Source organism: Anser cygnoides, chromosome 1, assembly GCF_040182565.1.
Source record: "Anser cygnoides isolate HZ-2024a breed goose chromosome 1, Taihu_goose_T2T_genome, whole genome shotgun sequence".
NCBI classification, from domain to species: domain Eukaryota; kingdom Metazoa; phylum Chordata; class Aves; order Anseriformes; family Anatidae; genus Anser; species Anser cygnoides.
Genome location: NC_089873.1, coordinates 40,245,454 through 40,270,822, shown reverse-complemented (window position 1 = coordinate 40,270,822; position 25,369 = coordinate 40,245,454). Strand labels below are relative to the sequence as shown.

Here is a 25,369-nt window from a genome sequence, read left to right as displayed (position 1 = left end):
ATCCCCTCTTAATGTGAAACTTCTGTACTGGCTCCCAAGCCACCTCTTTGGGCCTCCCAGATTTCTGTGTCAGAACTGAACTCAGGAAAAAATGGTATGAGGGATATGTCTCCATATTCCAAAGATAAATGTCACAATTCTAGCCCCAGCGTAAGGCTGTGAAGTGCTCAATGGGTAGGATACTACAAACAAACTCAGTTAGGGTCCAGCTCTGCTTACCTGTGCTCAAAGCATCAATGTTGCCTGTTGTGCTTTTCAAAATAAGGACCTTAACAATTCTTTTCTGCTTTTCAGCAGACTAAGATGTGCAGTATAGAAGAAAACATCTTTATTGTTGAAGAAAAAAAAAAACTGACTTTGAAAGGTATATTTTGAAAAATACATGGTTGGCTTTTACTCTCAGTGATGTCAATGTCAAAGCTCCAATTGACTTCAGTGGGAACATGATTGTATCCAATGGGTAAATAATTGCACATATTTCACATCTCATTGTTACTGAAAACTGTTCTTCAAAAAAGGAAAATAATAGTCTGAATTCAAGGACTCTATTAAAAAGTCATTTGAACTGCATTCCAGTTGAAATCACTTTTACAAACAAAAAGATCGTTTTGCTTATTCAAAATTTGCATAATTAGAAAAGCACAAAAGACAGGCATTGCTCTCTATTCCAGTCTCAGTCCTGTTAGTCCTGGAGTGCTTAAGAATATTTCCAAGCCCAAATTTTGTATTTTCTCAGGATATCTGTTTTCTACTAGTCTCAGCATTTTAATGTTTTGAAAAATTCCTCTTGTCAAAAAAATACATTTTCTTGCTTGTTTTTCTTTGTAAAACCTCAGTGTATCTATTCAGCATTATTAAACTGTTATCTCAACTGAAATGGGAACATAATCAAAAGGCTGGGTATTATTTATCTTAGCTGTGTCTCCACGTCAGAAAATTAAGACAGTGATGAATTACACATTACTGTACAAAATTTTATTATCAGAGACAAAATTCAAATTTGTTCTGCTTAAAATACAGAAGATAAAGTTTTTCATTAAAAAAAAAATAAAAAAAATCCATGTAGTCAGTTCTTAAGAGTGGAATAAAAATTTTATGTTGAACATATACTGGTCCCATATTTATGGAGTCATTTTCAAAGGCATATCATAGAAAAACACTTTTCTGCTAAACTGTAACAAATTTGTTTATTTTATTTGGTTAATGATTTAATTTGCTGATTCATGTTGTATATTCATTAATTAACTTTGTAAGAATAATTCTGCTCTTATTCCCAAATCCTAGGATTCTTCAAACAATAAATGAAAAACCTTGTTAAATTTGGTATTTTTATATATACTGAGAATCAATTAATATCTCCCCTTTATATGCAAAATATATGCTTTCCATAAAAAAAAAAAAAAGGAAAAAGAAAAAGAAAAGAGAGAAGAGCAGTTGGCTCAATATAAACAATGCTGTGATTTGAGATTCATCAAAAACACATCACCATATTCTGCACTTGAAACTGGTGACTAAATCACTTTCCAGAAAGACTGTTAGACTGTTTCAGCCAGATCCATGATTTGATACGTAATTTGAAGTATGTGATTAATCCCACAGAAGTCAGGGAGACTGCCTACATACATGGCTGAGTTGTGATCAACTTCTTTTCCGAGTTGAAACTTTTAAGTAAGAGTTGTAAGCAAAAGGCTAAGCAACAAAAACTTTGTCAAAGCAAATGGTCCAGAATTAGAAGCTACATATACATGTATATATGGTACAAAGAGAAAAAAGTGTGACATAATGCAATGATCTATGTTTCTTATAAATGAAAATGGCATTCTGATCTTGCAAACACTTGTTTGTGTGAAGCCATCAGTGAATTGTTTCTAAAATGAGCCAGCTCCACCTCTAGTTTGACAAACTGAATTTCAGAAGAGCACAGATTTGTGAAGTGATGGAAAAATATGTTCTTCTAATTACAGTATTCAGAATTAATCCATGGTTGAGACAGAATTAATAGAGGGAATCATCCATTACAACCAGCATTAATAACTGCTGGTCTTTCTCTTTCTTCTTAAGGTGTCAAAAGATCTTACATGTAGAGTCTCTTGGGGAAATAATGCAATTTATTATCAAGACTTTATTTTCAGTATTATGATCCATTTATGTCATTGCTGTGTATGTAGTGGAATAGATCATTATTTTTCTGGGAAATGGTTTATGTGTATGTTATCTTCAGCAGAAATAGAACAATTGAACACCTTTCAGTACAACATCAGACAGGAGCTGCAATCTCTGATTTTATAAAGCTGTATATCTCATCCATGCTAAAGCCTATTGTCCCTCAAACATAAAAACAACATAGCAAAATTACATTTACACATATAATAAAGCTGTCTTTGTACAGGGTAGTTATACAGTAATTACAATGATGTTTCCATTAGAAACTGCTCAGAATATTTTTCCACAGAGTGTCTAAGTCCAAGGAACTCCAACGCTGCTGAAATCTCGTGTTTGCAGGAAAAAGAGAGGGTAGTAGCCACTCTTTGCAGTACAGTATTTTGCAGTTCTCCAAACTTATTATAAAGCTTTATCACGTTGGAACCAATCACAAAGCATTATTCTAATAAAAAAGCAAAAGGAAAACAAAACAAGAAAAAAAACTATTTGTCATCAAATATGTGCTACTGAAACATACATATGAATATGCATACCAGTCTGTACACTAGGCCAGCAGGCACCTCAGGGGAATGCTTTGAAAGCAATGGGTTAGATCCTCAGCTACACTTCACATCAGTCACTTCAAGGGATCTACCTCACCCTGCACCATCTGAGGATCTGTGGCCACATGCATGCCATCAGTTTGGCTACAGCTTACTTTGAAATTACAGAGAAGAACAAATTAGGTAGATTGAAATGTATTGTACACAACGGAGACTGCGTCTTGGCTCTTGGCCTCGTCCATTGCACCAGTGACGTCCTTACTGGGCAAATCCAAGCAATGCTGTGCAGGAAATGCTGGGGAACTCTTGTTGAAGCCTCCTTGCTCACGACTGTCTTCTGCACCCCAGTCCCCTCTACTGTTACAGTGCTGCTCATCTGTATGTTCTCTACCAGCAATGCTTTGACATCCCTAGGACACAGCGTACATAAAATAAGCAAAGCATTCAGAAATACTTTTGTAACTTCACACTTCAGTCGTTACAAATCAGCAAAGTATGAATGCTGTTTTCTGAGAAAGGACACTACGTCTGATCCCACAACACTTGCACATCGGGGTGGTTCTCCTTAAACACCTCATCTCACTGAAACTAGCCCACACGGAAGGGTTTTATACATCTGACCTCAACTGTGTTACAATGTAGGGTGTTCTGAGGTCAAGCTGCCCTCCAGTGCCAGACACGAGATGGAGTTAAGTTCGACCAATTTCTTTGAAATACACTCGGCTTAAAAATTGTGCTCTAACTAGAGCATGTGGTCTTACTTTGGTCAAAAATTCTTACACACAGCAGTCTCTTCCTTCCCTTCCTTCACATCGAAAACTAAATTCCTCGTGTCAGCGTGGACTGTTTGCTCAAGTCAGAGTGGTTTTACTGGATTTCAGTATTGGTTTGAAGCTTGGCAGGAGGTTTCACATTCATGTCAGAAACAAGGTGGCTATTTTTTTTTTTCCAGATTTGTATGCAAAAAGAGAAGTGCACAGACACTAGTGCCATGCAGGTTTGCACAGGTATCTACATTTTTTTGATGGTATTAGTACAGTAACTACTATTACTGCTATTATTACCACACTAATTTGTAGTGACATCCTTCCAAATCCTTTGTTAGAAAAAGGCCTGAGAAACTCATAGCACATTCTCAACATTAACAAAAATATCATAAAGATTGTCAGTGTTCTTATGCCTACTTGAAAACTGAATAAATTTTTTGACTGTTTGAAATGACTTCTGAACAACTGACGCTACAATATTCTAGACCTTTACAAAGATTTTGGTCAACATTTTCCTGTTAGGATGATCACAGTGCAGGGATTTAGATTTTTCTGTGCAGTGCAGGCTCACTAGCTGGACCTGTTGCCAAGCTTGCTCAAGGCAATGATGCCAGTCTCTCAAAATCATCCACAACCCATAGCAAACAAAGGGACCTTCTGTCCCTCGTCCCTAACTGAGAGAAACTTGAATGGGGCCTCTCTGCACTTCAGGGGTTCCCAGCTGCCTTCCTGACCCAGGTGGGCTGCTGGTAGCAGTGGATGACACAGCCAGCAGATTTCGGACTACTCCACCTACTTCTGGGGAACAGCCTGTATTCAGGCTGTATTCAGCCTGTATTCAGCCTGTATTTAGGCTGCACAGCAGCGGGACAGTCATTTTACTCCTTTGTGCTCATACTGACACCATGGCGATAAACCCAGCTTTAGGACAGGCAGCCTGATATTCTGCATACTCCCAACAGAAGTGGAGGTAGTTGATTACATACATAAACTGTTTTCAAAGCCACATTGCTTTTCATCAAAAAGAAAGCTCCATGTTTGACTCAAAATCTATTTTCACTGACTGCAGTATTGGCTATGATCATGTGCAAAACCAAAACCTCACAGATACTTAAACAAAGGCACCCTCATCTGCAAATTTTTGTTTCATTGTATTCTATCCACATAATCAGACTTACTGACATTTTATGGGAAAATGATCTCTACAGAGGATTTTTCACATATAAACACACATATATACGTACAATATTTTCTTTCTTTTATTCTTTACTATTAAGGTTTTAGTTGTATGGTTCAGGATCCTTGCTGTGAAAGCTCCTTTCTGCATCATTGGAGATAGTTCCTTTGACATACTAAAGCTCAGTGAAATATGCAAAACAGCCCAAAAGCTACACAAAATTCATCTGCAGTGTCCATCATAGTATTGGAATTCTTGCTATATTCACTGAAAAGATCATCAAAGGTCACAAATATGTATGTACTTAATGACATCTGAAGTTTTTTCATCTAAATCAGTCAAAATTAATGTTCAAGTACACCCCATAATAGCAGAAGTGACATTTCATTTCAGAAGCAAGCTTCCATATTGTTCTGCTCTAGTCTCAATTAGTAGCTACTATCATTTTAATAGCTGTCAGCGGTGGATATACGAATAATTCTACCAAGCACTTCTACAAAGTAATAGGCTGAGAATTTTTGTAGTGGACAATGTTATAAAAATACAATAGGTCGCCATATTGTTATGCCAGCATAAAATTGTGCCTATTCATATGTCTCCCTATATGATTTAGTAAGCCATAAAAATTAATAACTGCAAAGGATCCTGAGTCACACAAAGGCTAATCAGACACAGGGCCCATGAAATCTCTATAAAATGACTCCCAGACTTGGGTAAGGGCCACATCCACACTGGCTCCACATTTTGCCGCATCTCCTCTCACTAAATAAAAAGAATAAATTTAAATACTGGATTTGAAAATGATGAGAAGTTTGGGGTATTTGGCTTCCTAATCACAATCCAAATTATAAAAATGGGGCCAATCTTTAGATAAGAACAAAGGAAGAAAAGGACCAGTAAAGGAGAAAGAAAAATCAATAAGATTAATAGATTTTTCTAAGCAGACAGTATTAGAGTTTTCCGTGAGGTATCAACCATTCTTTCACACATAGTTGTGTGGAAGTTCTTATAAAAAAGTTTCTAAAGACATATGATTAAATGCAAGGGGATAGAGTATTTTAGAAAACAGCTGTAGTTTTGTTGGATTTAGTCCATTTAAATTTAATCCCAATTCAGTACGAAACAGCAAAATACAAAATATAAAAATAAAAATAATAAGGAATTATAATGGAAAGGCTAACTCAACCTTAATTATAGCAGTAATACCAACATTACTATAATACAACAATTATAAGCAATACATTAGTAGGTATGTAGATACATGTAGGGCTTGATATTTGTGGTAGACCAGTTGCTCAAGGCCACTAAATTATTAATTTACATCGAACATCAGCTAAATGTGCAAGAAACTTCAATTTTAATGAGCAACAGTGGAAATTTCTGTGCACTGTGCAGAATACACAGGCTGAATTAAATTTCTGACTTTGGAACACATTGTTAGTCTGCCCTTTATCAGTGGAAAGACCAGAAACTTCTATGTGCAGCCTGGAGGTATGTGGTTTAATCTGTGGTGATGAAAAACAAAAGTCATCAAAGACAATCTTGAATAGAATATGAAATGGACAGACCATTATGCACACTTCTTTTCTCTGAAATCCCCAAAGCAATTTATGTTTGAGGGCTTGGCTTTCGTCGCACTCTTTGGATATTGTAATTTTGGGCTTCATTACAGGGTAGAGGCTATATTAAAGAGGCTCCATTTGGCTTTCTTTTTTAATATAACAAATATGCATATGATTTCATTCAGTAGAAATTAAAAATGTTACACTATATACTGGCGTTGAGGTTGAGTTTGGTCAACCACATAAAATAATACTTTGCAGTCTTAAATGCCTTTCATCAGAGGATATTCAAGTGCTTTGCTAACATTAGTCAAGCCTCACAACACCCCTGTGAGGTAGGTAAAACACATAGGAGAAGGAGGATTTCATTCAGCATGGACATGATAACATCTCTGGGCATTAGGTTCACTAGCACTGCAACACATCACAGAGCTTTAGGGCTTACTATAAGGCAAAGAGTTAACTGTGCAAGAGCACAGGATTCCCTCTTCTTTTAGTTAAATATGGTCGAGCTAACATACCAAACTGCAAAGCAAATGACCACATATGCATTTCATCCACAAACAGCATCCTCTGTGCAGTAAAAGACACAAAATAAGAGGCTCAAGATGGGTGCTTTAGCCCATGATAACGGCAGGGCAGCTTAGTTATGGGATGTTTCTACCAGTTCTTGAGGATCAGAGTGCCAAGGGAATGACAGCCCAGAAAGCAATACTGTCTCCACACGACTCTGATAATGCCTGAAGATGCCAGGTTTGGGTTCTTTCTGCACTAACATTACAATTCAAAAACAACTACTGGGCATAAGCTACTGCTATTGTAAAGCATTTTGGTAATTTCCATGCCCTGTGAAGGATACAACCAGATATAATGCCTGTTCTCTAATTAGGCTGGCCACATGTTCCCAGTTTACAAGCAATGATGTGGTCAGATGGTTGTGATGGGCTGGGCTGGGGTAAAGAAACACTGTTGTACATCTACAATCACACTCTGAAGCTGCTGCAACCTGCCTCCTGTAAACTCTCTATAGCTTTGTTGCGTTTTTTTTTTTTCTTCCCTTCATGGTGCAGACATAGGAGAGTACTTGACCCTAAGATGCATCAGTTTTATCCTTTTCACGTAGCACCAATGGTGCAGATGGTCTTTGTACAACTAACATTTTCACTACATAACATCTCACAGATTAATGACTGAGAAAAAAAAAAGAAACAACCGTATGATTAAGAAAAGCATCACTCATCTAGAGCAGTCTATATGAAATAAAAGGAAAGAGAAAAACAATGTTCACAGTATTAGCCAGTACAAATAAATCCACACACAAATCTTTCTACATATTTCACTTTCCTAAGTTGGTATAAAAGGTATATCCCATAATTGCAAAATATTGCCCACATGGAGAATCTGATTTCTCTATTATAATAAAACACTACTGCGGCTGGTCTACCAGATTCAAGACAGCTCTTGATTAATTTTGTCTTTGAATGCAAGACATTCTCCCCTTTTGCTAATTTCCATTTGAATCCTTCCTTTGTTTATAATATTTGTGCATTATCAGCTGCATAAGTCATTACTGCACAGGTTGGGTGACCAATCATGAATACCACTGCCTTGTAAAATTGCTCAGAAGAGGTGGTTCATGGATTCTATAAAATCAATGCAAAGTTCTCCTCATAAACACTGCATACGTTCACAGCTAAATATACATGGTTTCACTTATCAGCAGTGAATAAATTTATATAATTATAGTGCATCAATGATGTCCTCTCTTATTCTCATTTTCTCTCTCTCCTCCCACAAAATGCTAATTTTAATATAGGAATATGGGGACTGCAGCTACATACATGACAACTGGCAACTCAAAAAATGAGCTGGCACCCTTGTAATCATTAAAAGACAATTTCAGTTGTGGGCTAATTGGCAGCTAATGGGAAAGACAACTTTATATCTCATACTGCCCAAAGTTGGAAGCCTTCTGCATTTCCCTTTTCTTCCTTTCCTTTTGTTCATTGCAACACTGATTGTCATAGATAGTCTTTGTGCTTTGTATAATGCCCATTGTTGATGTAACTGGAATTCACATACAAAATGTGGCTGTTATACATAAGCATGCTAGAATACAGGCAGGGACAATACAAGCATGCACAAAATAGTCTTTGAAGATTTTTTTGTTTGTTAGTTTTTCTTCACCATTTACATGCACCACTTAATATAATGTTTGGTTGTGTACACTGAGGACTGGATTTCACAAGCATTCATGACCTTCTCTTCTGAAGAGCTTCTTGACAATTTCACAAGAACCCAGTGTAAAAACAAAACAAAACAAAAACCAACAAACAAAACACAATTAAGAAAAAGAAAAAGAAAACTTCTCCCTGGAATCTGATCTTGTCTTCATGATTTTAATGTTGAACATTTCTAAACTTCTTTTCCTTTTGCAGAGCTTCATGTTAAAAGTTCAGTTGGAAAGACAGATTAGTGTGTCAAGGATTTTCTTAGCCACTGGAATAGTTCTTCCTTATAAAGCCTTTGCCACCGTACGTTGGCTTCCACTGTTTCCACAGCACGGGAGAAAGAGGCAGCAGCTCCCTCTTCATAACTCTTTATAAAGTTCTTTAGCTGGAAATACAATTTAACAGGTTAAATTTGCAAGAACTACAGAAAGTAAATATTTTCAGTTCATGTAAACAAGTCAGGCATTTAGAACAAACCCCCACAATCACCACTTCAGTAAATGTACTATCATGTAGAAGGATTTAAAAGGAAATGTAATAAGACAGCAGACTGTCAATTATATGCGATGCTATTGCTTCAAATTGCACTGGAAGATATTGACTCGTCAGTGCTGGATCACATTAATATCATTTCCTCCACCTCTCTCATAGCCCAGCTACTGCACTGCGCAGACAGATGGGCTGCTCTGAACTTTTTTTCCTACCTAAGAAACTAAACTGGGAGCACTCTAAGTGCTTCTCATTCAGGTTTACGTGCAAATGTCAGTAGAATGCAGCCCTGATGCCCTTTGGTTCAATCAAACTTCATACTAAATTTATTTACTTTTGATTTGCAGAACCCTTTTTATGATATAATACAAGCTGGTTGTTTAGAAAAGGAAGGGATGGTTACAGTGGAAAGAGGACGGCAACAAAGCAAGTGGGCACTCATATTTGAATCTTTTTTTGATCTTTGAATGCCTGTAACAGATTCTTTCCCTTATGAGAAAACTTTGATCTTTTTTTCAGCAAATTGAAAAGGCCTCTTCTCATGTATACTCAAATTATAGCACTAGCCCCTGGATTATTATAGCTGATGGCACTGGTGTGCTTTGAATTATTGTTCTTTTTAAGTGAGAGCTGCAAGGCTGATCTGCACAGTAGGTTGCTGGTTATATTGACTTGTATAAAATTAGGTAGTTTTAGCTGCAGTTATTCATGATTAGTAAATTTTTGTTTCCTGGTGATACCAGAATCACCTTGTGTGTTTAAATCTAACTTCCAACTGCTTCCCTTTGTGTAGGGGCTCAAAACTGAAAAAGCTGGTCCTGCAGATATCTCATTCCCGTCCCAGCTACAAGGATGGGAGGATCCTGGGAACTATCAAAATCAGACCTTGCCTGATCTCTGTAGTTTTTATAACATTTCTTTTTACGTGTCCAGTTTCTTTTCAGGGAAGTATAAACAGGCAGCCTGCCAATGCTGCCATGGAGGTAGAAACTGAGAGTATGGAAGGCTTCCTTTAGAAGGTCAGATACTCAAGTGTGAGCCAGTACCACCTGGGTAGCCTTGAGGAGACAGCTGTGGCTCTTCCCAAAGTACCAGAGGCCACTTGACTTGAGTGCAGACAAATGGTTGGGCAAAATATCACAGCAGAATCAGAGTTCAATTAATGGTGATTATGCTGCGTATGAATCATTTGATCCATTTGGGGTAACATTGAGCGGAGCATAAACAGAATGTAAGGCAACTGCACAAATACCTTAGTCAGGGCAGGTGTTAAGTTAAAATGAGAGATCATGGCAATCTAAATAAGGAGTAATTAGCATTTAGAACAAATTATTGTGATGTTACTTGGTCAGAATATCAGAGTTTACAGCTTTTCTCACATTGAAATACAGTAGGCAATAGAAAAACAGAGAAGGCTCTTGTAGCTTCTCCTACTTTCACCACTTAGGTTTTTCTTAGGGCTGCTGTCTGCAGCATCAGCTAACCTGGACAGAAAGATCTCTTTCAGCTTCTCAACCAAAAGTGAAGAGAAAAAAATAAAAACAAAAAACAAACAAACAAACAAACAAAAAAACCAGTCCTACTTATCCAGCCAAGCCTTTGCTCCAGAGTTATTTCTAGTTTTTCTTTCAACATCAGAACACTTAAAAGTGAGATCCCAATCTCCTAGGTAAAGTATACTATATTTTAGAGATGTAAAACCCTGTTTCAAGTTAAATGGGGCCTGCCACATCTTAGTGGAAGAAAAAGAAAGAATTACTGTAGCAAGATCCTGCCAGATGAATGGAAGAAATACAAAATTTTAGAGTACCAAGAGCTACCTATACTACCCACCTCCTGGCACCTCCCCCTACACATTGGGGTGCCTTTGCAGTCTGCTCCTCATCCTCATGCTGTCTGACTCCAGCTGAGCATCCAGGGTTCCTACACAAACACTGCTGTCCCAGTCCTTCAGTGCTGCCCTTGACTGAGTGTAAAGGAACCCAAAGTCACTCCTTGTCCCTCCAGGCCTGCTTTCATTCAGCAGACAAATTTTTTCAGCTTCTCTGACCTTAGCAGCTGCTGACACCTAATTGCTCCTGTCCTGCTCCATCCTTACAACAAAAACAGCCTCACATACTGAAAGTCACTTAAAATTACCTCTCTTAGTTCTTCTTCTGTATTAAGGAATTCTGTGACCCCACTGATAAGCTTCGAATTCATAAATAATGCTTCTCCATACCTGTAAGGACAAAAAGAAGATTCAGAGAGTTAGTGCAAGAACCAGGCCAGCTGAAAATGAAAAAGTAGTCTTTTGTAAGCAAGGGAAGATGTGGGACAATTCTGGAGGTCCAAGAGTATAGCATTGGAATCAGACATTGGCATTCCAGTGTTCCATGCCGAAAACCTGGACTGAGACCTCCTTCTAAGCTGAGCTCTTTGTAGTTAACTTTTAGTCAGACACTACTAAGCAGAATGGGCTTAATTGCAGTCACAGATGAGATTTCCAAAGGAGGAGAGGACCAAACTGGAAGAACATCCCATGTTTAACAAAACAGCTTGGCACATCATGACACCAAGAAGCTCAAATACAGGCACCATAGAAGGAGAGAAACAGCAACTAAGGAGAAATATTCTGAGGAGCTGTACCATTACCACACACTTTTGGAATTGCTGCAGCTTTCCCTGCATTTTCCATTCATCCACCTTATCTACATTACAAATAGCCTCTGGATAAGTGAACTGAGTCAAATCCTCTTGTTCCAGTACCTGATAATTAAAATAATGCTGATATAAAATAACAGTGCTAAAATAATTCCCAGAGCCATGATGTAACATGCTCAAAGAACCAACCTGTCAATGAAAATTCAAAAGCTTGAGCAAAGAATATTTAAAAGCCAATTTGTTGTTACTGGGTACGATATTCAATGGCAATCAGCGATGACGTTCTGCAGGTAGTTTGAAACTGGCCATTCAAACACTACTCTTCCACCTTCTTGTCCACAGGTTTTTTTTTGAACCTCCCAGACAAAGCAGCTATGTTGCTGATAAGATAAGATAAGAACCAGACTACACCTGAAGTTTTGCATCACATGTTGGAATAGCTTGTGGTGGTGTTTTTTTTCAATGTTTCTAGTATGGAGAATGCAATTCCACTGGAAACCGAAAGCAGGTCTTCAAGTTAGCCATCAGCGTAGCAAGAGGCACTTTACAAATAGTTATCCTTATCTGCACATACATCCAAAGCAATACCTAGCTAATCTGAACCGGACTGTTTTAAAGAATTCAGCTCTCTTGTCAGACATGCATAAGTAATGTTAATAGACTTCACTACAATTAAGTTTATCCGGGGGAACAATTCAGTTCATACCCTGCTTTTACAAACTGATAGAGAGGAGGAATTCAAAATTCAAAGTGAAATGAACTAGTACAGACACAGCTTTCTGTTCTGCTTCTATTAGCCCTAAATTAATTACCCTTAAATACCTAAGTACTGTAAGCCAGACAGTCATCCAAAAGGGAGAGAGAAAGAGAAAGGGAGAGGGACAGGCATAGAGAGAGGATTAGAGAGGGGCAAAGAAATGAGAAATTATGTTTTTTGAGAAGTTTCTGTTTTAAAGAAGGTGTGTGCTGTGTTGCTTGCTACCTTGAGCTTGTATGAAGGGAAATATTGCTATAGGGACCAAAAATCCTACTCCCTGACCACTAATACCCATGAATTATTCATGGCTATTTCAGCAAGTACATGTCTTTTTCCAAAAACTTCAGTCACACTGACATATAGAGCCATCCAGAGGCAAACGCCTCCTATGGGAAGTATGGATTTCATGGTCCTTTAAGCACGTTTAGGCTTTCTAACAAAGCCCTTTATTATTACATTCTCAGCTTAGCCTCATAATTGACTGCTTGGAAAATTGGAAGCTGCTCTTGATGGGGTCTTTTGACAAGGTTACCAATCCACTTTACAGAAGCAACCTCATGAAAACCATTGCAAGGTTTTTATTTTTCTTGCAGTCTGCATTGTAGCCACAGTGTGAACAAGTAGCAAAATTCCTTCCATTGAAAACTATGCCTTCGTGAAGACCTACACTGATTACTGACCATTATGCATATTTGGTAAAAAGTCAGCCACTAATAGCAATTTTGAAACAGTCTCTGCTGGCAAAACGTCTAGTAAAGATACCTCCTAAAATAGTATTTTGCACGTGAAACATAAAAATTAATATAAATATGTGAGAAAGCGTTTTGTCTTGCAAATATCAGTCTTCCTACACTTCATAGAAAAGACAAAGGCTCTCCAGAAGCAGAACCTTAAACGCTTCCTGGAAACATTGTAGAGTCATGGGCTGTCCTGTACCTGTGGGGAAGTGATCCTCCAATGCCTTACACTTGTACAAGCTTTGTACTTGTGTGAACTGAACTTGGAAGGCAGCATATTCCATTTACTTTGGACAGATGCAAATGACTTCCCACGTATTGACAAATTCCCCCCCAAATGACAAATGATTCAGCACTTGAGAATGGAGGAATTCATACAGGCAGCTGTTAGAGTAAATTTTCACACACAGACACACATGTGCACACACGATCAAAATAATTTAGAGGCCCAAGTATTGCACACTCAGCTAACAGTTCAAGCAGAGAACTTTCAATTTTCTTTTTCAGACTTTTTTAAAACCTGGCAGCCTTACTCCCACTAACTTCTTACAAAAGACTTATAAGGCACCTCGGTTTCTATGTAACCTTTGTAAATGGGATATAAGCTTTTTTTAAAGACTTCCAACATTATTGATATCTTCTGGGTAATGCGTATACAAGTATAATGTAAAAATATAAAGGGATAATAATATTTTGTTGTCATTCTAACTGTTTGATATGCAGTGTTTTAAAGTTAGAGGAAATAGTGTTATAGCATAATTCAATCGCCCTCAGCTATTTCATATTACTATCTGATACGACAACATCTTTTATAATAAATTCAATGGAAAATACCATAGAGATATCATCTTATTAAATTAATGTTTATTACAAAGTATTACAGTTTTAAATAAAGTTAAATGATGAATTATAATGCCAGAAAAATGTCTTGGGACAGAGTATACTTGAACTATAATTCAGCAGTAAAGCTTGCATTTTAATAAAGTACCAGTGTGTCAAGCTTAAATTAGAAGCCTAATTCTGCATTTAATCATGTATTTCACTGAATATTTTAAGGGACAAAGTGTTAGACCAATTCTACCCTCTGCAATTCTCTCTTAAAAGGTTTTAATCTGTAATTACAAAATTAAATTATTTTCAATAGACATCACACATGCTTGTATGAAGTATTTCGTTCCACTGCATTGAATTCTTTGGCAATTGACAGAAACTCCACTGGAGGTCCCTTTCAGAAAAAAAGCACAAGGTGTATGTCAACTACTACAGTCCTTTTGATGACTCTGACTAGTGTTTGGAGATCAAACTGAATGCATGTAATACAAAGTCCATGTTGGGCAGTAGACTTTGCTATTTTCTCATTTAAGAAAAAAAAAGAATACAATGACAGGTTTTTCGATGAGGCTTTGCTGATTGCTGTGAAGTCAGATAACACGGCGATGCATACCAAATGAGATAAATAAAATTCTACTTTTAAGTGCAGTTAAGCTATCTAAAATTAAAACACGTACACGAAAAAAAAAATGCATCTGGCATAATTTTCTAAACATCGTCCATTTGCCTACACTGGTTAACTGTGACCATGTTTAAAATCACAGGTGTTAGCTAGGTTGGTAGATGAACATATTTGCTGAGGCAGGACACTTCTGCATATGCAATTTCTGCACATGTGTTTGCAGCAATATGAATTTTGACAATTTATGCCTAAATGCCTGTATAAACTTCTGGAGGAACACAAAAAATTAGCTCCTATCCTGTGCATAACAAACTGCACTGGGCAGCACTTGGCTGCCATCTACTTTCTGTATAACAGTCCAGAAGAAAAGGGGATGACATGATATTAGCATCAGAAATCCTTTTGAAAGCAGAAATATTTCAAGGTTTGTTTGGTTTTGTTTGTTTGTTATTGTTTTTCCGCAGTTGAATAAATGTGCTTGAAAAAAAATATAATATATATACATGTATATATATATATTTTTTTTGTCTACCACACTTAAAATCAGCAAAATTCCTTTGGGAACTACTGCTTTTTTATCTACATAAAGGTAGAACTGCAGCACTTGACATGCATCTAGAATTCATTATCATAAGCATAGATACAATACAGTAACAGGTATATATATACAGATGATCTCTAAGAGATAAATGTTTCCATGAATGCATGATAATATATGAATACATGTATTTGTGACTCCTATGTATACATTTCATATTTAGAGACATATTTCTATTTACAAATAAAAAGAGAGTGGGTTAGATTCAGGAACTTACATGAATAAATACATATACAATACTTACATGAATTACATCAAAACAAGAAAACAAACATAAATTTAATTTTTTTATCTTTACCTGGCATTTAATATTTTCCATTTTTCTCTGAAAAACTTCCAAGCAAGATCTCTTCCATGTGGATTTCGAGCTACGTGGATTATCACATCAATTGCATCCTGATCCAGGACAACTTCTGAGTTGAGAGACAAATTCAAAAGCCTAATAGGAATAACAAGGAAAAAAAAATCCTATTTAGATCTGCCAACGCATATTCTGACAACAGCACGTCTAAAAACTCTCAGAATAAACAAAGAAAAACCAACCAAACAAACAAACAAAAAAACTGCCAGTTTGTTTAAGTCTCCAGGTTTCTTGGTTTATTTCTATAATTCCAAAGATCAGACATATTTATGAATCAGAATAAACTTCAGTTTTGGTACTGAATGCTGGTACTTTAGAAGATAGCATAGCTGGAGGGATGGAAAAGGATTTCAGCAAAAGCTGAGTGGAACCTTCCATGTAAATTTTTATGAAATCAATAAGATCAGACTGGTCAATACATTTATATAAAGGGTATGCCAACAAAACATAACAATTATTATAAGATTTCAAACACCTCTTATGAATTTAGAACAATTCGGAAGCGAAATGACATAATATGTTTTAATTTTCATGTGTAATAATGCAAAAACATGAGACAGTTTACATAGATAGATGCCTGTGCTTTAAAAGCCAAGTTTTTTTCATTTAGACCGAAGCTCAAGTGATGATCCATAAATATTGAAATGATTATCAGTAATGGTCAGATACAGATACATAATATTTTGTACCTATTGAGCAAATTTCTGTCATCACTGCAAGTTAAGGCTTCTAATAATATTTTTTTCTCAGACACTGCTATGGTAGAATGAAATTTCATCCAAATGAATTCCCATACATCTTCATCCATCAGTGAAACTCCTGTACAGTAGACAATGTCTCTCACATTAAGTGGGATTCTAAAAAAGAAATCAGTAATAGCACTGTGTTAAATAAGTAGCTTCTTGACACTGGAAACTAAGGAAAAACATCACTACTCTTAGGAGACTCCAAAATTAAAGTGCAACAGTAATCACTTTTTGGAAAACTACATTTACATCTCTTTACTTCCACCAAAATCTTCCCAGACATCCTGATGGATTTTCTAATAGGCAACACATGCTTGACATTCCTTTCATAACCATTCTTTTGTCAAAAGAATATAAATCATGGTTGTCCAGTTCATCAACATGTAATGTACCACATAACCTGCAGGACAGGTAACATAAGCTCTACAAATTAGCTCGGGATCTCATCAGCCTGCTGCTTGGCTCTGCGCCAAAACTCCTCTTCCTGTCCTTAGTACTGAGGTTTCAAAGTGGGAGCTGATCAGCCAGAAACTCCTACTTGCTTGTGTCATAAAGTGCTTCATACTCATACAGAAACATACAAGGAGAAAATTCTACTTAAAAACGGTGTTTTCAGAAGCAAAGAAAACACAGAAATCTGTTCATTTGTTCTTCTTATCAATAGCAATACAAAAACAGCTATACTATAGGATGGTTGCGAACTGATGAGCTACTCAAGTATTATAAATGCAGGCTACAGTTAAATGAAACTGCTTCTTGAAGACAAATTCAGACCTAGTACGGGATGTGCATTTGTACTGTTTTCTTCTAAAAAGATCTCAGCTGGGCTTTCAAATTCCTACCTTGCTTATGTTTCCTATACAAGCATAGAAGCTGAAGCATTTGCCAGTTACAGGATATTCCTACATGTAAAGCTAGACCTTTCTCAAAGAAATATGCTTCTGATTTGAAGGAAAATATCCTCTCTTTTTTCTGGTAAAAACTGTAGCAAAATACCCTTATCTGGTTACCAATAGCTGGCTTGAATCACCTCTGGAACTTCATACACAAAATCTCTTTAGAGAATCTAGAAGTACAGAAAGCTGCTGTCAGTGTCTGGGCAGTAATACAGTGGGACAAAGAATGAAATTTCTATGGTAAAATTTGATATCAAATCTTATGCAGCACAGAAAGAAAATATTTCATTACTATTTTAAGACTTTCACCAATGTCTTACACCAGAGACCAGACCACACCACTCAAGAATCAAAGTTCTTTTACTCCCCATCTATTTGCCCTCTAGAAAAAAATAAAATAAAAAATCTTTCCACTGAAACTTTCTATTGCCAGGCCCTATTTAGTGGTGTTTGTTTTTTTTTAAAGAAGTTTCAGCTGATCATTTTGGCTATATTTGAACCCCTGGAAAATAAAACCAGCATTGTTTTTTAACATTTCAAAATTTTGATTGCTCCTCAGTGCTTCAGAAGGAAGGAGGTAAAGCAGGAAACTCTATATTGATGACTGTGAAGGGATAAAAATTGTTGTTGCCTCTAAGGGGTTAACCAGTCCCAACAACCATGATGTTTCTTGAGGAAAAGAATATAAAGAATATGTACTTAAATCAAAGCAAACAGGAAAGAAGTGCACCCCTCCTCCTCCTGGCTGAAGACCTTTGCTATTCTTTTTCTAATAGTAACATAAGGTTACTACTAAAAAAAAGTAGTTACTACTAAAAAAAAAAAAAAAAAAAAAGTAAAGCCTAAGTTTGAGGCTTTATTCATGTTCTTGGCCATCAGTGTGGTCATCAGCTCTGAGGGCACATCTACAGGTCCAGATGCAGGTAGTCACATAAATTCTGCTTATGGTGAGCTGACACAGAACAAGATTGTGTGTCTTCCTGGAAAATTTTTAGCATGGACCCATGCTAATAAAGCCACACAGGGCTGACTCGACTAGTGCTGAATGCTATTTTGCATTTGATGCAGACGAATCCAGACACTTACTAAGGAGCAAACTCTCCAAAGAAAAACTGAAGGGGTAGGCAAGAGAAATGTAATCCATTATAAAATTACTAGGAATATGAAACTTTTAATTGTGTTTAGCACACATCAGGAATATTGCCTTCTAAAACAAAACTGGAGGTACAATGGCTCACCTCTGCCATGAACTGCAACTAACTAACCACGGTGGATTACTGCTATGGTGCAGATCCTGACATAGTCCAAGATCTTATTGTTTCCTCCCACCACCCAATCACTGTGTGGTAACAACTCCATCCCCAGCTGTCTCACAAAATCAGCATTATTATGGTTATGACCACATATGGTAAGTAATTCCTACGTGTCACCAAGACTTAGCTGGGACCTCCAAAAATGCAAGTTCCATAGTTCTTTTAAGAACGCTCCTTTCTATCTTCTTTTTTTATTTATTTATTTTTTTTGTCGGTCAAGTTCTGATGACCTAAAAAGCTTGCACTGGAAGAAGTTAGTAACTCTTCTCAAATTTATCCAGGACCAGTCAGCCTTGGCTTATATTGAATCTAAGCAATTGCTTCTGTGGTTCCTATAGAACTGCTACACCAAGACCAAGGAAACCAGACAATTCTGAAAGTTGGCAAGAACCATTAAAAGAGTATGTTTAGCCATACATATCTAGTGAAGAAGACAAGTTATCACTTTCATAAGCCTTTCAATACTACTGAGTTTTGATTCCCCCAAACTGAGTTATCATTAGTAAAATGTGAGTTTGGTTATCATTTACAGAATTATCCATGTGAGTTAGGTACTGAATTTCTATTTCACACCAATGGAATTCATATTTCTAACTTGAAAGTCAATCAGTAAGCCCATGTTGGAATATTTTAAGCTTTAATGAGTCTCAAGAGTTTATTTTTCCCGTTTCATGTCTCTTTCAAAAAGCAAATGCAAAAGAAACTGCATATACTAGAGTCTATTATAGAAAATTGACTACTTATTTTAACACAAGAAATCAAGAAATACTAAAATTAATACAGTAGGTATTTAGGTGTTGCCACTGTGTTGGCTTATATTACTAGAGATGAGACTTAAAGTTTTCTTAAAAACTGCAACTCCGTCAAAGCCTTGGGTCAGCAGCTACAGTAACATAAATACACAGCCATGTACACATACATTGAATAGAACTCAAAAGTGATATTATTTACGATTGTGTTGTGATTTTCAGATTCACTGGGTTATTTGTAAAGCACAACTTCCTTGCCAGTTAATGTCTCTCTTTATTTTTTTTTTCTTTTAATTTGGGATTTAATACACTGACAGGTGTCAAAAGAACAAATGCTAACTGAACTGGAGTAGGGGATGCTTCCTGACCATAGAACCAAACTGGCTGCCCCAAATCTGTCTTAACACATGTTATCTGAACATGAAGAACTGAACCCAGTCAAGTTTTATTTCAATGACAGAAAGCACTCTATATCTTGACACAAAAACACCAAATCATTTTTTAGAAGCACATGTAGTTCTTGCTGAGCTTTGACAGCAGAAATGCTGTCTTTGGTTTACTGCAAGAGATGCAACTTGGCCAACTGACTCTCTAAGGAACTATAAGGCACCTGGAAAAAGCACTTCTTTTTAGGTTGATTTTGCCATTAATTCAGGTAAGAAGGAACTGTATGCTGGAAGGACTGTCACTCTGTGTTTGGGTCCAGTCAGAAGCAGAGGTAACTCACAGTGGATGCTAAGCCCCAGAAAGGTCGGCATTCCTCACTTGTGAGGTTTACATTTTTGAAAGTTACATCAAAACATATCAACTCCATAGGCTTTCCCAGCTACTCTCTTTTATATCCTAAGTAGTGATTTTAGACCCACAGGATCATTTCAATGCTCTGAGAAGGAAGAAGGACTTAACAATAAGTGATGGCACTGATCCCATGTCCACAGCCTGGATGTCACCATGTTTAAGAAAACTCTACTGCAATCAAATTTGCGTGTCATACTCACAGTGCTCCAGTTGCTTCAGGGAAGGTTTGAGGTCTCTGTATAAGTTGTCATTAAGATAGTGTGATAAAAAATCAACTCCCACAAACAAATACTAATGTTAAAAGCTGTAGCTTTAGAAATGATGAAACTTACAGCTATGAAAAGCTACAAATTACTCCTGTGAGAGGCCTGTAATCAGAACCATAGACAGGGGGTTCCCTTCCATGGAAATGAAAATTGTTTATGAAAATGTGAATATCCCAACAGTAATTTCTCTTTAACTATTGCCTCAACAGAGACCCTTCAATTGAATTTTCTCCATTTGTACAGATTTTTGCTCTCTCTCCTCTCCAATCATTAGGTGCCAGTATTTCATTGTTATCTAAACATGTAAAATCTTACCAGTCTATAGAATTTTTAAATTTTATGGATTAAAGAAAAATGGTTTTCCAAAACTGCAGTTCCATGGCACTGGATTAACACATAGAACATTAGCCCCCTGTATTAACTGAATCAAGTGGATAAAATTAACCATTGTTTCAGTGCTGCTTAAGTAGTAACACTGCAGAACGCATCCCCTTCTTATATTAAACCTCATCTGGGCCTTCAAGGCTTCTCTCATTTTTAAAGAGCTAATATGATTGATGGATACTTCAGAAGAATAAAGATAAAGATTAACTTTTGAAAGCATCACTTTAAATGGCTTTTATTTGAATACTGATCCAATTTATTTAACTTTATTTTTCTTGCTTAAGAGATATGATGGTGAGAATGAAATATGTGGCTAGCAGAGCTCATGTTTAAAAATTAAATACTTTGGGAAAAAAGTTAAAAATTAAACAGAAAAAAAATTAATTAAAATCGTGCTGTGCCTTTACAGGGATTTTTTTCAAGAGCGAATAATAAAGCTCTACAATGAGCTAAGAATAATCTTCTAAGTTATAATTAATTGGTACATACTTGCTCCTATTTAAGTATGTTCTAACAATTGGAGATACATTTATAAAATTGAACCATAATTATTTATCTTCTGGGCAAACTCTGTTCTAATTTTTAAAAATTTAATTGCACACAGTTTAGACTTCTTTGATTAAGTGACAAAATTTAATACCATTTAGGGTAATATTTGACAAAGAAAATTAATCAGAAACATTATTCTTTATTTTTGCAACTACTTGACATTTAACTCAGGTCTATTTTTCTTGATGACTATATTTATAGTCTTGTTTAATAGGTTACAATGCTAAGATAAGAAATAATTAAATATTGGTAGTTTGTTTGCAGATATATAATACAGATTCCGTTACAAGTAACACTACGACAAAAACTGTATTTTCTGAGAGGGCAATCCCAAAGATTGTACTTTTACTCACTGTTACAAACTCCAGGAGCCATGCTGCCTGCTCCACTGTGGGCATGTCCTCTACCATAGCACATATCTAACTTGAAGAGCAAGGGCAGAATTACCCCTTGAAAACTGAAGTACAGATGGACTTGATATTTAGCTGTGTATCACACATTAGCTGTGTGTCACACAGGGGATATTAACTGAGGATTCCAATTTGTTTAGGACAGGTTGCCCAGAGAGTCTGTGGAGTCTTCTTCCTTGGAGACACTCAACAGTTGCCTGGACATGGTCCTGGGCAACCTGCCCTTGGAGGCCCTGCTTAAGCAGATGGCCTCCAGAGGTCCTGCCAACCTGAACCATTCTCAATTCTGCGATTCTGTTACGTGGCAAAGCTATGCATAGACACCAGTTCTCCACATTCCTAGTTCTGTGCTTCTGAGCTTCAGACTCACATGAGTCTGACTGAGGCAGGCAGAGACTGTATCATTCCTAAAGTGATGGTTACTGCTACTGGTCCTTTCCCTTCCTACAGAAGATACCCCACAGCTAACACACTACTTACATATTCCAGATATGCCTGAGTTATGCACTCTTTTGTAAGTAATCTCTGAGTAGATAGGTCTTTTTTTTTTTTTTTTCCTTTTCTGGACATTTATTTGCAAGAAAAAAAAACGGTCCTTTCTGTTCAACTGTTTTGCAGAGTTGTGGAGAGGTCATTCCTGAACAGAAAAATTGGAAAACAATCTATCTGACTTCTAAAGATTGCAAATTAGTTACCGCTAATCCAGAATTGCTATGTATAGCAATTTTTCTGTGATTGAACACAGAAGTCAGAAGATAAAAATGCTACCTGAACCATCTGCCCTAAAAAGCCCGGTTTTGTCTTTCACAAGACAAAATCCTCCCTCTTTTCAGACATACTCCCCAGATGGTCTTTCAAAGCACTAACTCCTTGATTAACTTGTGCATTCAACGCTACTTTCTTCCTCCTTAAACAGTTTTATTGACTGGAGTGCAAGATTCTACTCAAATGTTGTAACAAGCTATTAATTAGTTAAATCACTTCAGCAACATTGGCTGACATTGGCTGGCAAAACTCCAAAAAATTTTCAAAATGCATGAACAGCTATGCCTGAATTTTTCAGTAATTAAAACTTCTAGGGGTTGAGAACACAGAAGAAGGGATACGTTTTATTGTTTTACATTTATTAGACATTCATGTGTGAAAAAAATAAAAAAAATTTTTTCAGGTATGCTGCTAAAAATATCCAAAAATAACTCATGGGCATCAAACCTGTGAAAAAGAAGCTAGTCCCTCTTCCAAGCAACTAACAGAAATAATTAATTTGTTGGCCACATTCCCACAAATCCTTATGTAAGTGGTGAAACTTAGGTACACTTCCAAGTTGTTGCATGACTGTAGCACTAATGTACACATGGGAAACAAAGCAACGAAATCGCGTATCTCAAATCATTAGAGAGAGAAATAAGAGAGGAGGAAAAGGAAACAGAAAATGCTTTGTTTGGAAAAACAATTGATTTTCTATCACTTAAGCCCAACTTCAAGGAAACTGATCTCAATTAATGACTTGTAATTTGTGTTATTTACCACTCCCTCAGATCTATGGATAGTTTCATTTATAGGAATGTTACAGCCGCTCCAGCAGTGCAATTTGTTTTTTCCTGGTGGCATTCCATTGAGTAGTTAAAGGTCCATCCAAGTAAGCAGACTGCCAATTTAGGCAGCTGGATTAACGTGAATCCATTGTCCCTTGCAGAGTAAATAGAAATTCTGCACAGCAAGTATGGGGATTTAGCATTCTCAAATTAGGCTTGTTGGTTACTTCTGTCTTTGTTCAAATTATCTGAGGGAAGCCATTTTACTTCATTACTTGCACCTTTCTTAAAACTGATAAAGAATTAACTAGGGTTCCTAACAGCCAAAGCAGTGTTTAATATAAGTCTTTGAACTGGCAGATGGGAATCACTGGAAAAGCCCATATTCACATAATTACAGTTAAAAAGATTAAATAAAATAATTGAGTCCTAGGATGCAATCATCCAAGACTATGATTTACTTTTTAGTAAAAAAAAAAATAGTTTATCTGTAGTGCAAAAAGACACACAGATGTGTTCTGACTTGAAATTCACAGAACAGGAAAATTCATGGCATATTCTCCTTCCATATCTCTGACTCCAACTTAGCACTTCAGAAGTCCTCAGAACAAACCAGATGACTAGAGACCAGAACAGATTTGAAATATCTGGATTTACATTCAGGATTTTCTGGCTGTCTCTCCTTCTCCTCATTCATGAAAACAGAAGAATTTAACCTTTAGTTGACCCATGGGATACCAAATAGATGCTGACTTCAGTCTAATTCAACGTAGCAGTTTGCATTCCACTGCAAACATCATCTATTCATCTAAGTATTGCTTTCATTGAGAAAAAAAAAAGGGGGAGGGGGGAGGGGAAGTACACTCAGAAGTGCAAAAGAAAAGAAAAAAAAGTATTAAAAAAGAAGCTAAGTATTGAACATTAGCTCTGCTTATGAAATAATACAGTAAGCATAGCTCTCTTGATTAAGGATTAGCAGATAGTTATCAACTGTATAGGAGACATCAGAATGCAACCTTTGATTTATGCAAGGTTGGTGGAGTAAGATATTGGAACCTCCCATTGATGATATCTGCAAGGCAGTATTCTAAGTAAACATAACTGATCATAATCAAAGTGCTTGTGACAGAAGAATAATAGTAAAAATAATTTTAAAAAAAGCATTTAACCTAAAATTGCCCTGAGGTGACATGAAGTCCATATCAATCAAGTGCATTTACTAGAAGTTTTCTAGGAGTATTTAGGGATTGAGATGCAATTAATTAATCAAGATAATTTGTTTCTATTTAAAAGACAGCAACCAATAAACAGCAATGGTTACATTTATAAAGAAAAAAATATGAGCAAACCAAAGTGGTTCTGAATAGCAAGGGGCCTTCCAATGGCTTCAGTACTGTCTTAGAGAAACACCACTATGTAATTCAATCTGAAGCATTACTATCATCTCCCACTGCTCATTGCTCCCCATTAGCAAAAGAATAGCATCACCACAGCACTACGAACAGAACAAGAATACAAGGATGCCTTTATCTGCTGAAGGCAAAATCAGCCATCTCGGTTCAAAGCACCTTTCTCACATGTTCATGTATTCACGCTAACCTGTCTAACGTTGCCTCAAGCGAGCATACATCCACAGTCCGTTTTGCCAGCAGAAATGTGTTTGTGGCAACCTGTAGCTGATGGATGGTAACAGCAGCTGGAAGAAAATCATGCCTGCAACCCACAGAGAGGTTTGCAAAAACATGCTTGTGTCTGTGGATATGTTATGCTTTGAGCCATCATGCTGAGTATTAGCATGTTAACCATTGTTATGATACCACCTGCCAGGAGTTTACAGATTGCAGCTCTCCTTCCCGAACCTCAGAAATATGCATTTACTCTGTCTAGCCAAGGCAGAAAGTCTGAAAATGCTAATCCTCTTAGAAATGTGTTTTTCTTTCAGAATAGATATGCAGTGAAGGTTAAAGGGGTTAACAAGGATGAGTCTCAAGCTCAGGCAGGCATTGTATGGTAATTTTGTTAATTTTTTAGGCTGAACCACAATACTGTTATACCTAAGGAGTGTGAATAATTTATTTCTTCACACATGAAAGAGCTTCACAGGGATGAGCCCTGTTAAATGAAGGTAGAAGCAAACATCTCAATTTTCAGCCAACAGTAGCTTTTCTTGTATAGCATTCTGCTGTTGACTGAATTCCAGTAACCTTACATTCTCAAACTACAAGTGAAATTTCACTGTGCTT

The 25,369-nt window shown here is 36.7% G+C and overlaps 1 protein-coding gene across 3 annotated transcripts in view; it reads right to left on the bottom strand.

Annotated features, from left to right (window-relative positions):
* Nucleotides 1-885: 885 nt before the first annotated feature.
* TRHDE (thyrotropin releasing hormone degrading enzyme) overlaps nt 886-25,369 on the bottom strand; it is a 211,060-nt gene continuing 186,576 nt past the window's right edge. Inside the window, exons 15-18 of one of the 3 annotated variants that reach the window (XM_066993097.1) lie at nt 16,170-16,337; nt 15,418-15,558; nt 11,071-11,152; nt 886-8,827 (exon numbers count right to left, since the gene is read on the bottom strand). In XM_066993097.1, coding sequence (XP_066849198.1) covers nt 8,684-8,827; nt 11,071-11,152; nt 15,418-15,558; nt 16,170-16,337 — 535 coding nt within the window. In that variant the 3' untranslated portion in view covers nt 886-8,683. The remainder of the gene's footprint in view (nt 8,828-11,070; nt 11,153-15,417; nt 15,559-16,169; nt 16,338-25,369) is intronic. The other 2 variants (XM_013197875.3, XM_066993102.1) reach the window with 2 other exon arrangements.